This window comes from Leuciscus leuciscus (assembly GCF_965113295.1).
Source record: "Leuciscus leuciscus genome assembly, chromosome: 12".
Classification (NCBI taxonomy): domain Eukaryota; kingdom Metazoa; phylum Chordata; class Actinopteri; order Cypriniformes; family Leuciscidae; genus Leuciscus; species Leuciscus leuciscus.
In genome coordinates, this window is record NC_138736.1 from 31,545,620 (window position 1) to 31,561,943 (window position 16,324).

At 36.3% G+C, this 16,324-nt stretch overlaps 1 protein-coding gene across 1 annotated transcript; it reads right to left on the bottom strand.

The window, feature by feature from the left end:
- Positions 1-3,631: 3,631 nt before the first annotated feature.
- On the bottom strand, positions 3,632-12,143 carry LOC309511862 (uncharacterized protein). Its single transcript, XM_082187218.1, has 8 exons — positions 9,947-12,143; positions 9,452-9,660; positions 9,304-9,358; positions 9,090-9,214; positions 8,778-9,004; positions 8,155-8,314; positions 7,853-7,960; positions 3,632-7,686 (listed from the first exon to the last, which is right to left on the bottom strand). Exons 1-8 carry the CDS (start codon positions 11,161-11,163, stop codon positions 7,607-7,609), a joined length of 2,181 nt encoding a protein of 726 aa, XP_082043344.1. The 5' UTR covers positions 11,164-12,143; the 3' UTR covers positions 3,632-7,606.
- Positions 12,144-16,324: the final 4,181 nt, after the last annotated feature.

A 16,324-nucleotide genomic window follows, 5' to 3' on the forward strand; every position in this document is an offset into this window, starting at 1 on the left:
TTACAGTTACTGCACTTGCCGCCCAGAACAAAAGAGTGAAGGGATTGCTGAAACTGAAATGGAAATGGAAAATCTTTTTTTCCGCAGTAGTTTCAATTTTGATATTTTTAGGTCAAACCGTTCTTGTCTGTCAGTCATATAATGCAGGTCTATGGTCATTATCTCAAAACACAAGCACAGAGTCCAAATTAAAACAATTCCCCGTCGTCCAAATTAAACAATTCCCCATTGTAAGTACACATTGATGGCCTAAGACACGAAACGAGCGGTTTGTGTGAGAAAACGAACAGTATTTATATCGTTTTTACCACTTATATGCAGCCATGTCCGAGTGATCTGATCTGACGTGTACGCAGACTGGTGCATAGATATATACACTAGATGTCGCCTTAAAGACATTCGTTCCAATGAACTGCTGTAGACAAGGCGACATCTAGTGTGTATATATCTATGCACCAGTCTGCGCACACGTCAGATCAGATCACTCGGACATGGCTGCGTATAAGTGGTAAAAACGATATAAATACTGTTCGTTTTCTCCCACAAACCGCTCGTTTCGTGTCTTAGGCCATCAATGTGTACTTACGATGGGGAATTGTTTAATTTGGACGACGGGGAATTGTTTTAATTTGGACTCTGTGCTTGTGTTTTGAGATAATGACCATAGACCTGCATTATATGACTGACAGACAAGAACGGTTTGACCTAAAAATATCAAAATTGAAACTACTGCGGAAAAAAAGACACCTACATCTTGGATGCCCTTGAGGTAAGCTAAAACATACCAAAAACTAATTTCAAAGTGAACTATCCCTTTAAGGATACAATTATTGACTACAGGGGGACTTTAAACAAATGGAAGCAAAGTTCAAACTGTGAAGAAATAAGTCTATTCTATGACAAATATTATTTTAGTAACTCGGTACGCATTTTTAATAATGTTTAAACTGTGTAATATTTGTGAATTAGATTTTTGTATTTATACATTTTCTTTAAAAAAATGAAAGAAATCCGTCAAGATTAATCTCTCGTGCACTTGCGGTTTTTGATTGACTTTTAGTTTTACAAATGAGTACAATCTTAGTAGGATAAACAAAAATGTTTTTGATAATCATATTAAAAATAACATTTAAATTGGATAATATTCAGACTTTTGAGCTTTGAAGTGCTGGAAAAAGGGATTTATGATTCAGTTCACCTGTTGTCCAATAAATGAGCTTTTTTGTTAATTTGTGTATTTATGTTCTGTCTTCATTCAGTTCTTTGTTTGGTGTTATATGCTGGTTATATCTGTTTCCCTGAGTGTGACAATACAATACATTACAATGCATTTTGCAACACTTATGTACTTGGACTGTAAGAGGTTCAACCAGGCGCTCAGGTAAAGTTATAAAGTCCGTGATAAGTGCTCTTGGGGTAGGGAAAAAAATCCAAAGAGACAAAAAACAGGTCCCAGGCACTCAGTCAATTATTCAATGAGGAGAAGAATAAAGTTAAAAAGCCTTTATTAAGTATGGCTTAAGTCATTTTAAAAATACACGAGCCAACATGTTTCGACCAACAAGTGGTCTTCTTCAGGGCAAAGTAACACAGAGAATGAGAATAACACCAAATTATAAGTTAAGTCCCACCCATAAGCCAATAAAATTCAATTAGCTTAATAAGGCCTAATACAATCAATTAACCCAATAAGGTAATCAGGTCTACAGGATAGGGGAAACCAACATAATGAGCAACAAAACAGGTGAAAATAACAACAAACCAATAAAGAAAAAATAAAGAAAAATATCTCCAAAGAAATCTCCCTCAATGTAGGTTATCTGGAAAGGAGAATAAGACAAGTATCATGTATTGAACATAAATAAAGAAATAAGTACAAGGCAAAACCAACATACGGGCATAGAAAACATATCATAGAAAACACTTAAACTCTATGTCCTCGTTCAGACCTGGATATCAAAGCGCATCCAGCTGATGGATCCAAAATGACTCGCACTGGTTGAGTCTACGGATCCTATCACCACCTCTATCCAAAGGCCTGACATGCTCCAAGACCTCTATTTTTAGTAGGGAATCATTCTTGTTGTGCATATGTAAGAAGTGTTGGGCCATCAGATAGCCGGGGCTATTGATACGAATAGCATATTTATGCTCCGCCAAACGATCACGTAGACGTCTTTTAGTGCGACCTACATAAAACACATTCTTACATGGGCAAATGTACTTGGGTTTGAGTCTAGCCTGGTCATGTTTCAGTCCCTTTCCTTCTCTCTGCCTGTGTTTTCTTATTGTAAAAAAGCCACACACAAAAATATACTACTACTACTAATAATAATAATAAAAAAAATTTGAAATGAGCTAAAAGTGAGAAAATGACAATGCAAAGTTAACTCTGATTATTTGTTTCCAGATGGTTTATTTGGTCACACTTTATTTTAAGGTGACATAGTTACATTGCACTTACTCAAATAAATACTGAGTAATATTAATTAACTACATGTACTTACTTTAAAGTTACGTTTAGGTTTTTGGTTTAGGGTTATTTTAATTATGCATTTACTGTTATTACTACAGTATAGTAAGTACATGTAAAGTACTTCACAAGGTCACGTAAACTAGTACACCTCATGTAACATGTTTAGCATAGCCTTTTCTGTCAGCACAGGATTTACATGTGATAAATGCAGGGAGATAGTCAAGCTGACGGGGAAGATTTCAGAACTAGAGACATGCATCCAAACTTTAATCGAGGATAGTAAGCATGCAAGGGCTTTAGATACTGCTTTGGATGCGACTAGCTTAGTGAACGCTGTACATTGTTCGGTTCCGGCTGAAGTAGAGCTGTGCAGCAGGGCAATTGGGTGACGGTGAGGCGCTGTAGTCTCGGGACAAAACACTGCTCTTCCGTTCCGTTTACAACTTCAAATAGATTTTCCCCACTCAGTGAAACACCAACTGAGAATCCTGTTGAATGTGCCCTAGTTATTGGCGATTCTATTACACGGAACATGAGTATAGAGACACCAGCCACCATAGTCACATGTTTACAGGGAGCCAGAGCGCCTGACATCAAAGCAAATTCAAAAATGCAGGCCAGTGCTAATCGTAAATTCTCTAAGATTATTTAACGTCGGCACTAATGATGTTTGACTCCGCCAGTCGGAGATCACTAAAATTAATGTTAAGGAGGTGTGTGAACTCGCAAGTACGATGTCAGGCACTGTAATTTGCTCTGGCCCCCTTCCTGTTCGCAGGAGTGCTGAGATACTTAGTAGATTATCTTCACTCAATGGCTGGTTGTCTAAGTGGTGTCCGCAAGATAATATAGAATTCATAGACAATTGGAAAAGTTTTTGGGGCAGACCTGACCTGTTAAAAAGAGATGGTGTTCATCCCTCCTGGGATGGTGCTGCTCTTCTCTATAGTAATATGGCACATCTTAGAGCTGAAACATGAATTGGGGCTCAGGTCAGGAAGGAGACAGACTGGCTAAACCGACCATCTGCCAGCGTCACGTCACCAAGGAAATCCCATCACATAGAGCCTCTTTCACCATCATATAGAGACTGTGTCTGTTCCCCGAATTAGGACATACAAAAAACTTCCAAACCCATCTAAGGGTAAAAATGTAATTGATGTTCAACAAATAAAAAACAGATATAATACAAATGAGCAAATGCTAAAGCTTGGGTTGCTGAATATTAGATCCCTTACTTCAAAAGCACTTATTGTTAATGATATGATTACAGACTATAATCTAGATGTGCTGAGTTTGACAGAAACCTAGCAAAAACCGAACGATTACATTACTTTAAATGAGGCCACCCCGCAAGATTACTGTGATAAACATGAACCTCGTCTGAAAGGCAAAGGGGGAGGTGTTGCTGTAATTTATAGTAATATTTTCAGAATTACTAAGAAGTCTAGTTTCAAATTATTTTGAAGTGTTGGTGCTTAATATAGCAATATATAGTGTAAATTATAAATCACGTTTGAGATTTGTGCTGGCTACTGTTTACAGGCCACCAGGGCACCATACAGACTTTATCAAAGAATTTGCTGATTTTTTATCAGAGCTAGTACTGGCTGCAGATAAAGTCCTAATTGTTGGTGATTTTAATATACATGTCGATAACGAAAAATATGCATTGGCATTTAAAGACATTCTTAACTCTATTGGAGTTAGACAACACGTGTCAGGACCTTCTCATTGTCGTAATCATACTCTAGATCTAATATTATTATTTGTGCTGGCTACTGTTTACAGGCCACCAGGGCACCATACAGACTTTATCAAAGAATTTGCTGATTTTTTTATCAGAGCTAGTACTGGCTGCAGATAAAGTCCTAATTGTTGGTGATTTTAATATACATGTCGATAACGAAAAATATGCATTGGAATTGGCATTTAAAGACATTCTTAACTCTATTGGAGTTAGACAACACGTGTCAGGACCTTCTCATTGTCGTAATCATACTCTAGATCTAATATTATCACACGGAATCAATGTTGATGCCGTTGAAATTCTGCCGCAGGGCGATGACATCTCAGATCATTATCTAGTCTCGTGTAAACTTAATTTAGCCAAGGCTGCAAAGCCGACTCCGTGTTACAAATATATGAGAACTATCATTTCTGCCACTAAAGATTGCTTTATTAATAATCTTCCTGATCAGTTTCATCATCTCAGCATCCCAGATAGCTTAAATGAACTTGATATTACGACAGAAACTTTTAACTCTCTCTTTTCCAGCACTTTAGACACAGTTGCTCCATTGCACTTAAAGAAGATTAAAGAAAATAGTCCAACGCCGTGGTACAACGAGCACACTTAAGAGAGCAGCCAGAAAAATGGAGCGCAACTGGAAGAAAACAAAACTAGAGGTATTTCACATTTCATGGAAAGAGAGCTTGATTGCATACAGAGAGGCCTTAAAAGCTGCTAGATCTGCTTATTTTTCAACCCTATTAGAAGAAAATAAACTAAACCCTAGGTATTTATTTGAAACAGTGGCTAAACTAACGAAAAATAAAACTTCAAACCCAGAATACTTTATGAACTTCTTCACTTATAAGATTGATAATATCAGGGAGAAAATGATAACCATGCAACCGTCTACTACAGTATCGCATCAGGCAGTGCATTGTAGTCTCCCTAAGGAAAAATGTTATGCATTCATCGCTATAGAAGAGGAAGAATTCGCTAAACACGTTAAATCATCTAAATCGACAACATGTATGTTAGACCCTATACCGACTAAGCTACTGAAAGAGATGCCTCCAGAGGTCATAGATCCTCTTCTTAATATCATTCATTCATCTTTGTCATTAGGATACGTACCAAAAACTTTTAAGCTGGCTATGATTAAACCGCTTGTTAAAAAAACGCAACTTGATCGTACAGAATTACAGGCCGATCTCGAATCTACCTTTTCTGTCAAAGATACTAGAAAAGGCAGTATATTCACAACTATGTTCCTTTTTAGAAAGATTTTTAGTGGAATTGCATTAGCATGGTTTAAATTATACTTATCTGACCGTTATCAGTTTGTAGCAGTAAATGAAGAGATGTCTCATCGATCACAAGTTCAGTATGGCGTGCCACAAGGCTCAGTACTAGGACCGTTGCTTTTCACTCTGTACATGCTACCCTTGGGAGATATCATTAGAAAGCATGGAATTAGTTTTCACTGTTATGCAGATGATACTCAGCTCTATATTTCTTTACGCCCTGATGAAACTTAACGATTCACAAAATTAACAGAATGCATAGCTGATATAAAAAATTGGAAGACTAGTAATTTCCTACTACTTAATAAAAAAAAAAAAGAGTTTCTAATTATTGGACAAAAAAACGTACTCACGTAATAACCTAGAATACTGTCTAACACTTGATGGCTGCTCTATAAAGTCTTTGTCGTTGGTTAGGAACCTGGGTGTGCTCTTTGATACCAATCTTTCATTTTAAAGTCACGTGTCTAGAATCTGTAAAACCGCATTTTTCCATCTGAAAAATATATCTAAATTACGTCATATGCTCTCAATGACAAATGCGGAACAATAAGTTCATGCGTTCATGACATCAAAGCTAGATTATTGTAATGCTCTTATGGGTGGTTGCCCTGCACACTTAATAAACAAATTACAGCTGGTCCAATACGCAGCTGCTCGAGTTCTTACCAGAACCAGGAAGTATGACCATATTAGCCCTGTTCTGTCAACACTGCATTGGCTCCCTATTAAACATCGTATAAATGTAAAAATATTTCTGATTACTTACAAAACACTAAATGGTTTAGCTCTGCAGTACTTGAGTGAGCTCTTAACGCATTACAGTCCTTCACATCTATTGCGATCTCAAAATTCCGGCCAGTTGATAATACCTGGGATATCAAAATCGACTGCTGGCAGTTGAACCTTTTCCTATTTAGCACCAAAACTTTGGAGCAGTCTTCCTAACATTGTACGGGAAGCAGACACACTGTCAGTTCAAAGCTAGACTAAAAACACATCTCTTTGACCTAGCATACACATAACACATTATAGACTTCTATAATTCAATGTTAGGCTGCATAGATTAGGTATAGAACCGGGAACACTTCCCATAAATGTACTGATGTACTCGTTACATCATAAGAAGAATGGCGTCTACGCTAATATTAGTCTCTCTGCTTATCCCGAAGTTTACCGCAGTCCGCCGGATCCAGGGCGTATCCAGATCTGATGAAGGACCTTCGCCTGGACGTGACGACAACGCAGTCCTGAAGTGTCAACTAGTCTCTCCCCTGTGAAGGCCTCCCTCCCTCCCTTTACCTCTCCCTTTACCTCTCTACAGAAAAAGCATTGTCGGGATAATTCCGGTTCGCGTGGCTACGCGGAAGCGATAATAATTCTGTATTATAAATTTTAAGGCCAGACAAGTAGTTTGTTGAGAGTTGGTTTGAAGGGAAGGACTACACGCCTGCGCTGTGTCAAACACGCATACCTACAGATTGAACTCGTAATATGCATGTGCACGCCATCAGCGTTCTCACGGGTTCGCATTTTTGAAGTTTGCGCAGAAAGAACTTGAGAGTTTTCTGTTAAAACGGTGTTGTGTTAGGGGCCCCTAAGTTAATAACTCATCTAATTTCACTATTGTAAAAGTTCATCTTCTGTAAAAAAAAAAAAAGAAAAAAAAAGGCAAAAGCAAGGTAAATGGTGTAATTATGGTTTTATCTAGAAAAAAAATCATATCTTATTGATAGAACATTGAAAAGGATTAAAAACTATTTACAACAAATTGCATGCATGTGAGTTATTTGTTATGGAATTAACATGCATGCTAAAACCACTATCATGCACCTGAAAACCTGTCCATGCAAGCAGTGATACCACAGTCAAACACATTCTCCAGTATGTAATTATGTATTCCAGTTAGCTGAAGAGAAATTAGATTTAGCTTTAAAAAAAAAAAAAACAATGCAAGCATTTAATCACAAGATCCAATATTTGGAGCACACAATGTCATGCTAGTTTAGTACACATGGCCTATAGTTATATACAAATTGAATGTTTAATCTAAGCAGTTAAATTTACATGACCTATGAGTAAATGTTGCAAAACTCAGTAATCAAGAAAAGACATTCCAATCTCTGACTGGAAGGCACTGTCCAGCAGTGTGGGAGAAGTTTCTGAAGTCACATCTGCAGGGGAAGGAGGTATTTATACAAAGTATACAATGACCAATAAACAACTGAAGGTGATTTTCTTAACATAGATGCCTTGACTCAACCATCATAGAATATCAACCTATAGAAGGTATGACAACATTACATGATATCGCTTGTTCATAATATCATTATCACTCACCTCCACAATCTCTTGGTCTCTTCCGACCAATTCGATTAATTGTGTACAAATACGTTTTTATTTCAGTTTCAGAGTCTACCCTCAGTACACTGTGTTTTGATGCAGCATCTGAAAGAGTAAACCCGAAGAATGAATTAGAAATATGTTGGATGGTAGTCCTTCAAACTCACAACCGCTCTTGTACACTTTAAAGATCAAATTGGCAGATATCACAGTTCACCAAGTGATTGAATAGAGACAAAACATAAGTAAATACAAACTTTCTTAGTATATGTGAAGTATTCATGCAACAGTGAGTTTACCTCGGATTACATCTTTTAAAATGAGCTTAGAGAAGGGCTTTTTATCTCCTCTCCCCTGCCAGTTGAACTCCTTAGCCAGATCATCTGTTAGGACTTGCTGCATAATATTCTTAATCACATCCTTGGGCCCAAAACCTCCAAGCCTTGAAAGATATTGTCCCTGTAAATAAAATACTTTTAAATATTTTATTAAGTTTTGTTTATTAATATTACATGTCTTGAAATACTTGATTCTTATTGGTCAAGCGTGGCATTGAGTGGTCAAATATGTTGTGTAATGACCACAAAACTGTATATAGAACAGCTCATTTGCACCATCTTGCACCAATTTGAGGAACCAGAGCTGGGTGAGAGAGAACTTGAAATAGTTATCTGTGTTATGCTAATCAATAGAAAGAGATTAATAATAATGTAGATTAATAATAAATCTGCATTAATATTATAACACTGTATTTACTGTCCATTTATTTATTTATGCATGTATGTATGTATGTATGTATTTATTTATTTATCTATTTATTTACTTACTTATTTATTAGTAGCCGTGATACAAGCAGGATAATGTGCTGTCATTATTGCATTACAGCTATTATTCCTTTTTTTGAAATGCTGTGTTGACTCACATATTTTTGGCGTTTCGTTGCATTTCTGAGGTCATTTTCAGTCCTGGCCACATCTTCAATGGTTCTAAGAGGCAGATTTAGGCTTGTTTTAACATCTCTAGAGGGCAAACTGCTACTGCTAGGGGCTTCAGAAACCGTATTGTCTTTCAGTAGTTTCTTTAACATAGAAGAGTTTTTCTGAACTGTGCTCTTGATGTCTCTCAGCATTTGGAGGGGATCATCCTTGTCTGTTGTGTAAAATGAGTTTTGCTGTAATTACAAAAAAAAGACAAAAGACAAAACTTCTGATTATGGCAAAAGAAGCTGACTCACCATCAGCTGGCAGTCTTGGTGTAGATGTAGATGGTGTAGGAAATGGGTTTTTTGACATTTCTTGAGTGCTTTCAGGTCTTTGTCTTTTTAGTATTCCAGGAAATCCAGTGGCTAATAGAAACGATCTTTATTCGAAAATAAACAATACTTTAACAAATCAGTACAAATGAATTATTTGATCTTTTAAATACTTTAAACAAATTGTGTTACTTACCGTTCTTTCTGTTCTGTAATTACCTTTTGCCCATCTTTAGCCTTATCAAAAGAGACTGCAATAAGAAAACTATTTTATTATATATTATTTGAGAACTTAATAAAAAAATCCTAAATTTAAACAATTATTTTAAATTAGTGACCATTACCATATTCTGTGTGAAAGCTAATATTTAATTTCTCCCATGGTTTCCCTCCTGTTACAGGTTTAAGTCTCTTCTGAACAGCTTCCATGCACTTCTCTGGTGATCTGAATGGGGGCCAGTAACTTTGTTTCTTGTCTGAGCTCAACCAGTGTGATGGTGCCACCATCACCTCATCTGAGTCTTGCAGGGTGACAATTGCATACATGGTCAGTCTAGTGAAGGGGGAAAGAATTATGTTTAGCTCTGATTGAAAAATAAATATATGTTTAATTTTATAGTAAATTAAAAAGTTAACCAAACAAGACATCTTAAAGTCATGGGATTGATGACATTCTGACAAAATACACAGAAACAACCAATTCACGAGGATCTTTTCCACATTGGTTGTACTTCCTTAGTTGCACAAATTATGGAACAAGCTAAATTTTTATACTGAATGCAAGACGAATGTATATTATTAATAACAAATGAGATCTTGGTCATCTTCAAGATCCTCACCTTCCATCAGACTCATTTCCATGGCACTTTAATTGTTTACCATCAATGTTTCCTTTGGATAATTCCTTAATGTAATACACTTCATTATCTCTGCTCTTCACAGCTGTAATTACTTTACGTTTCTCGGGGTGGATACAAAGAATCACACTTTGTTTAAAAACGAGAATATCATTCTGTTTTAAACGCCCAGCTAATGCGGAAGCAAAGCATTTCAGCGCCAGTGTAATGAGAACTGGGGTCAAAGGACAGCCCTGATCCAGCAGTTTGTCTCTCTCAATTGAAGCTTCTACAGATTCAGTTTCTGCTTCTGGTGCATCTCTGAGAAGGTTTTTCACAATGAGGAAATCCTGATACAGAGTTGGGTTTGACCGTTTTTGCTCTTCTATTTTATCCTCAATACAAGACAACCTCATCTCAGTGCAGAAGGTTTTGGGAGTGATCATGAAAGTAGCTGAATTTTTTGTTCCAAGACCCTTTGACAGAGACTCCAAGAAATCATCTAGACGTTTTGTCAGAATATTTGCAATGATGAGGTAGTCAACATTAAAAAAGTGTTGACTATCATCATGTGGAGATTTCACAGTTTCATTAAAGTGTGTCTCAGAGCAGTTAAATGCACCTCTGTGGATTCTGTCATAGAGCATCTTAATGTACGGAATTAGATCCTGAATGTTGTCTTTATAGAAGGAAACTGGGATGCCATCTGGTCTCGGTGTGTCTGACACTTGAAGAGATTGTACAGCTGACACAATGTCAACCTCACTGACTGCATGTGAGCTTTCTTTAACCAACGATGAACCAGTATCATCTGTCAAAAGATCCTTTTTTAGATTCAGCCAATGGAAAACCGATTGTAACTGGGGATCTTTCTGAAAAAGGGTTGTGGAAACATTGTTGATCTCCAAGTACACAGGACGATGGTCGCGCATCTTTGAGTCTCTGATTTCACAACTTCTGACTCGCCACATACATTCTTCTGGAACAAAAAAGTAATCCATCCTGGACGCAACTTGACTGTGGAATGTATAATCTTGCTTTACAGGGTTCTTTCTTCTCCAGACATCAACTAGCTGAAGAGATTTCATGAACTTATTCACACAACAGCGCAGCTTTCTGTGGTTTGAGCTGTCTGTCACCCCTTTTAAATTGTCTTTGTCGATAAATGGATTGAAAACAGTGTTGAAATCTCCACCAATCACCAGCAGCCCTGTGGTCATTGACTGCAGGTAAGGTAAAAGTTTTTCAAGGGTTTTTGTGTCTATTTCATGGTTATAAACACTAACCAGAGTGTACAGCTGACCTTCCAGTTTACATTTCAACACAACATAAGCTCCACAGTTATCTTTTTCATCACTTATACATTCAAAATCTAGTCTTTTCCTGACTAGTATGGCTGTTCCCTTTTGGGAGGTAAACTTTGTGTAGAAAACATGCCACTCCTTTTGTAGGTCTTCTATAATATGTTCATCTCATTCTCCAACGCGTGAAATTTCTTATCTCTGTTTCGTTTAAGTCCATTAAACGGCACCTATTATGCAAAATTCACTTTTACATGGTGTTTGAACATAAATGTGTGTTGGCAGTGTGTGAGCAAAACCACCCTAGAATGATAAAAATCCACCCAGTAGTTTTTTTACTATCTCAATAAATCACAAGCACTGTCTCAGAACGCCCTGTTCTAGATTTCCCTCACTGTGACGTAGAAATGCGCTAAGCCCCACCGACGCGGTTTGATTGACAGTCTGGTTTTGGCATAGACCCCGCCCTCGGTGATCTGCATCCTCCATTGTTTCAACGACAGCCGGTGTGTAATGTCTCATAAGAAGTGTAACTTAGGTGTTCTGTTGTGGAATTTAAGAATGGACATAGTAGTCTTCACTGACATCAGAGCCACTGAAAACGCAGCGGATGGATTTTATTTATGAAGAAACGGCGCCACTTAAACTTCCTTCATTTTCTGACTGACTGTTTAGTGAACGAGGGTCAAAGTTAATCAAGTGTGGATCATTGCCTACAGTTCGCGATTCAACGTCACCTCCAGAAGTAAGTGTATTTTATGATTTTTGAGCAAATAGTCATTTCAATCGATGTCAGCCAGTTCAACAACAAATGCGTCTAAAGCTATTTATTGTCGTCGTCATAGATGTCTCAACAAACAACGTCAGACAGTTTTATGTCACATAGGCTATCATTTTTGCAGCAATTACAAATGTAAATAAATTAAGGCTCTATCTCCATAGACAGTATATAAACGTCTATCTCCCTCCTCTTAAGAAATAAATAAATAAATCGTTTGTACTTAGCAAACATTATCACAGTATTTGTGTGTGTGTGTGTGTGTGTGTGGTTTCAAAAAATTGCGCGATCGTTATCACAGTTCGTGTGTGTGTGTGTGTGTGTGTGTGTGTGTGTGTGTGTGTGTGTGTGTGTTGCACATCCATAATTGCAAAGGGGACGCGATTAAAACTTTGTAAGTATCAAATAACCATTCCGAGACGTTTAGTCCATTCTCATTCGTGTCTCTTCATCATCTGGGTCCAGCAGGGCGGGGATATGCAGCTCATTAACATTTAAGGTGGTACACTCCAAAACAGCTCTTTTTAAAACAGGCCCCAAAAATGACATTTTCAAATGGTTATAATAAATTAACTGTGTGGTATTTTGTGCTGAAACTTCACAAATGCATTCTGGGGACACCCAAGACCAATATTACATCTTGTAAAAAGGGGCATAATAGGTGTCCTTTAACATTCCAGGTGACAAAATGTATTGTCTGTGTAGCCATGGACAGATCTGCTCTCACAGACCAAAGGTCCCTGTCAAAACAAAGAGTGATGAAAGGTAGAATTTTTTTTTTTTTTTAAGAGAATTACTGAGACTGCGTTTTTAAACATTCTGGCGTCCAAAGATATTGCTTTCCTATTGTTTCTCCCACAACTGCCACTTTCTGTTTAACCAGGTGTTAAGATTCTTACTGAACCCAGCCTGGTCTCATTACTTATACTTATAGGTATTAGTACGCAATATTTACAGGGACAGAACATATTGTTTTGTATGTACAATATGGACGTATAGACAACATCAAACACGTAAACATAAACAGCTACACGTATTACTGTAATAATATAATATATATTGGTATAGTTTTCTTTCTTCAATGATTTATTATAGACCATTAAGCCTACCTTTATGCCTAGACATAACCACTTTTATAGAGAATAAAATAAATAAAATGCAATGGCACAAAAATGTCCAATGACCGATTTAGTTACAGTATACCATTAGAATGTTCTCTTCCAAACAATTAGAAAAATATCTAAATTACAAGGAAATAAATAATAAAAAGCAGAAAATCAACGATCTTGGAGATTTTTTAGGGGCCATGAAGTTTACATAGGGTGACAAAAGCACACACTGTGCACTTACATGTACACCACATCCTGTAAAGATGGTACATTTTGGGTGAACATGGGTTTTGAGGGAGAAGAGCATTGTTGTGTGTAACTGCCAAGAAGACAGTTTGGAATGAAATGTCTAGAAAGGATAAATATGATCAAATGTACAGTAAAGAATGTGTGTATTACTAATGCCATTGACGGAAACTCAAATAAATGTATTGACGCAAGTAAATAGAGCATTGACACAAGTAATGTAACAATTAACGCAGGAAATATGTTAACGCAAGAAGAAGCAAAATGTGAGAAAATGTAGAGATAATGTGTTTCAATAGTGATTATAAAAGGGGTCCTTTAGAGCTCCCAGCGGTGGAAGATCTTTTGAAGAGAGAGAAAACAAGCAAGCAGCAGCAAGCGGAAGCCAGCTATACAAGACCACATCCTCAGATTGCAATTATCAATATTTATGATCATTTTATGTTGTGTTTTTAGTGTATTTATATGGTCATTGTCCCACAGCAAACACAATAAATATTACATGAAGTAATGGTTAAACAATTAAAGAAACGTTATTTATTTTTAGACATTAAAGTGTGTTTAAATAAAATTTTATGTTGTCAATACATACTTTTAGTGTCTGTCGAAACTTCACTAAATAAGTGTCTGTCCAAATATAAAAGTAATTTTATGTGTGGTAGAACCACACTTTTTGTGAAATATATAGGGATTCTAAATATTATTATTAATAATAAAATGCAACACTTCATATGTGTTTGTAATGGTATAGACCTTTTAATAATGGCTTTTTAATGATTGCCTTTCTTGCTTTGTCAAATGTTTGTTGTATAAATTAAACAATACTATTTTGTATTTCTTTGGATTCTTAAAGTATTTTTTATTTTATTTTATTTTTTTTACATTTGAGTCAACTTTAAGCATGATAATTTGAAGTAAAGTTACCTTATATCTACAGATAAAGTCTGTGTGGAACAGGAGACTGTCGTCGATTCAGCTGTCAAGTTCAGAAGACTAGATGCACTTATGCACTGTTTGATAATTGTTTCCTTATCTATCAACATTTCCTGAACCTGCCACACCTTTACTTTAATTTCTACATAAGTGTGCTGAGAAAATAAGTTTCTATTTCAAAAAAAAAAAGAAAAAAGAAAAAAAGAAGAAAAAACAGCAGAAAGGAAATGTCACGTTGTTGTCAGTTTCCTTTGTCTACATGTTTCCAGAGTTCCTTACGATGTTGTTCTGCAATTGTTGATGAAGCAATGAACATTTGAGCATAAATTATACAGATTTGGATTACAGCACACAAATAAAATGATACATTTTTATGATCATTGTATGTTGTATTTTTTGTGTAATATTACACTTATGTTCATGGTCATTGAGCACAACCTAACACTTTTTGACTTTCTCAGTTTGTGTAAATCCACATTGGGTTTAGGATATTCATTTTGTTTCACATTAATTTCACAAGTCTAATTTTATTATGTTTTTTTCTTTTCTTTTTCGTTATTACAGTGTTTACTTTTTCTTTATTTAAAAAAAAAAAAGTGAAATGTGACAACATGCCCCATAGGTGGGGCACATTTTAACATATGAGTGGCATGATGTAACATGACCATATGACAGCTTAAAATGTTATCTGATCTAATGAAAAAAAATATATATATATACAAGACAAACTAAAATATTTTGCCAATATAATTAACTTTTTAAAATAAAATAATGTCATTTTTTTAGAATTAAAAATAAACTAATTTTGGAGTTTGACAAAGAACTCATTGCAAATAGGGCCCCATGCTTGGGACAGCCCTGATCGCAACACACAGCTATACAGCATGGTTCAAAACAATGTGGGCAAATATAAGAAGAAACATTCAGAAAAATATAGAAACGAACACATCACTCCCCTCCCTCCATACACAGCTCTCAGAACAGCCCATATACTCAAATGTAATATATGAAATATCAATATATGGACTATATGTTCATATAAAGTCAAAACATATATACACGAACAGCCATATATGAAACATATAAATTGGAACAATTCCATATATTGACACATACATTTATCCCATATTAATATGTTTATATACAGTGGGGAGAACAAGTATTTGATACACTGCCGATTTTGCAGGTTTTCCTACTTACAAAGCATGTAGTCTGTAATTTTTATCATAGGTACTCTTCAACTGTCTGTGAGTGACGGAATCTAGTAGCCTGGGAAAACCCAGACAAACTTGCGGCAAATTTAGATTTGCTCTGCAAGTAGTCTGGCAAAGAGCCCATTCAAGCCGATTTCTAATCCGTCCAAATCGAGGCACCAATCAGAAACGTTGAGGCGGGCTTTACACGATGACGATCGCTCTGATTGGTTTTAGGTCTATCCAATTGCGCCCAGAGGCATTTGAGCGACGTCCGTTGGTGAAGCGCACCAACTTTTAAATGCATTATTATATTCAAATTGCAAACACATGAGGACAGTCTCCATGAAAGACCCCACTGGCAGATGAACGTGCAACTACATTTCTCTCCAAAACAGTAGGAAATTAAATTAGATTTAATAGAGGATTTTAACTGTGACAAGATGATTGACAGGGCAGTTTACGTGACAGGATGCACACGACAGATCCGTCCGATAAAGATGACGAAGTAATATGTCCCAAAGCTTGCCTACTTTTTTGCTACACATTCAAAAGTAAATACCTTTTCTTCACAAAAAGAGTACATACTTTTATGGCGTAGTGTAACTTAGGCGAATTGGGACGCAGCATATGGCTTTACACGATGACGATCGTAAGATAGATAATCAGATGGAGATATGCTTCTGTCTATCTGTATATATGTGGAAAATTACTATGTTTATCTATTTCTTAGCCAATGAGAATCATTCAACCTGTAAGCAATGACGTAGCTTAGACCTTGGAAATGGTATAACTGCTGTGATCATTGTAACTGTAAGGGG

Bases quoted from the DNA above. Each gene is read 5' to 3' on its own strand.
- LOC309511862 (XM_082187218.1), bottom strand. From the start codon at position 11,163: ATGACCACAGGGCTGCTGGTGATTGGTGGAGATTTCAACACTGTTTTC. The intron at 9,215-9,303 runs GTAAGTAACACA...TTTCGAATAAAG, and splicing joins ATTACAGAACAGAAAGAACG to ATCGTTTCTATTAGCCACTG. The intron at 8,315-8,777 runs GTGAGTCAACAC...TTTTATTTACAG, and splicing joins CAACGAAACGCCAAAAATAT to GGACAATATCTTTCAAGGCT.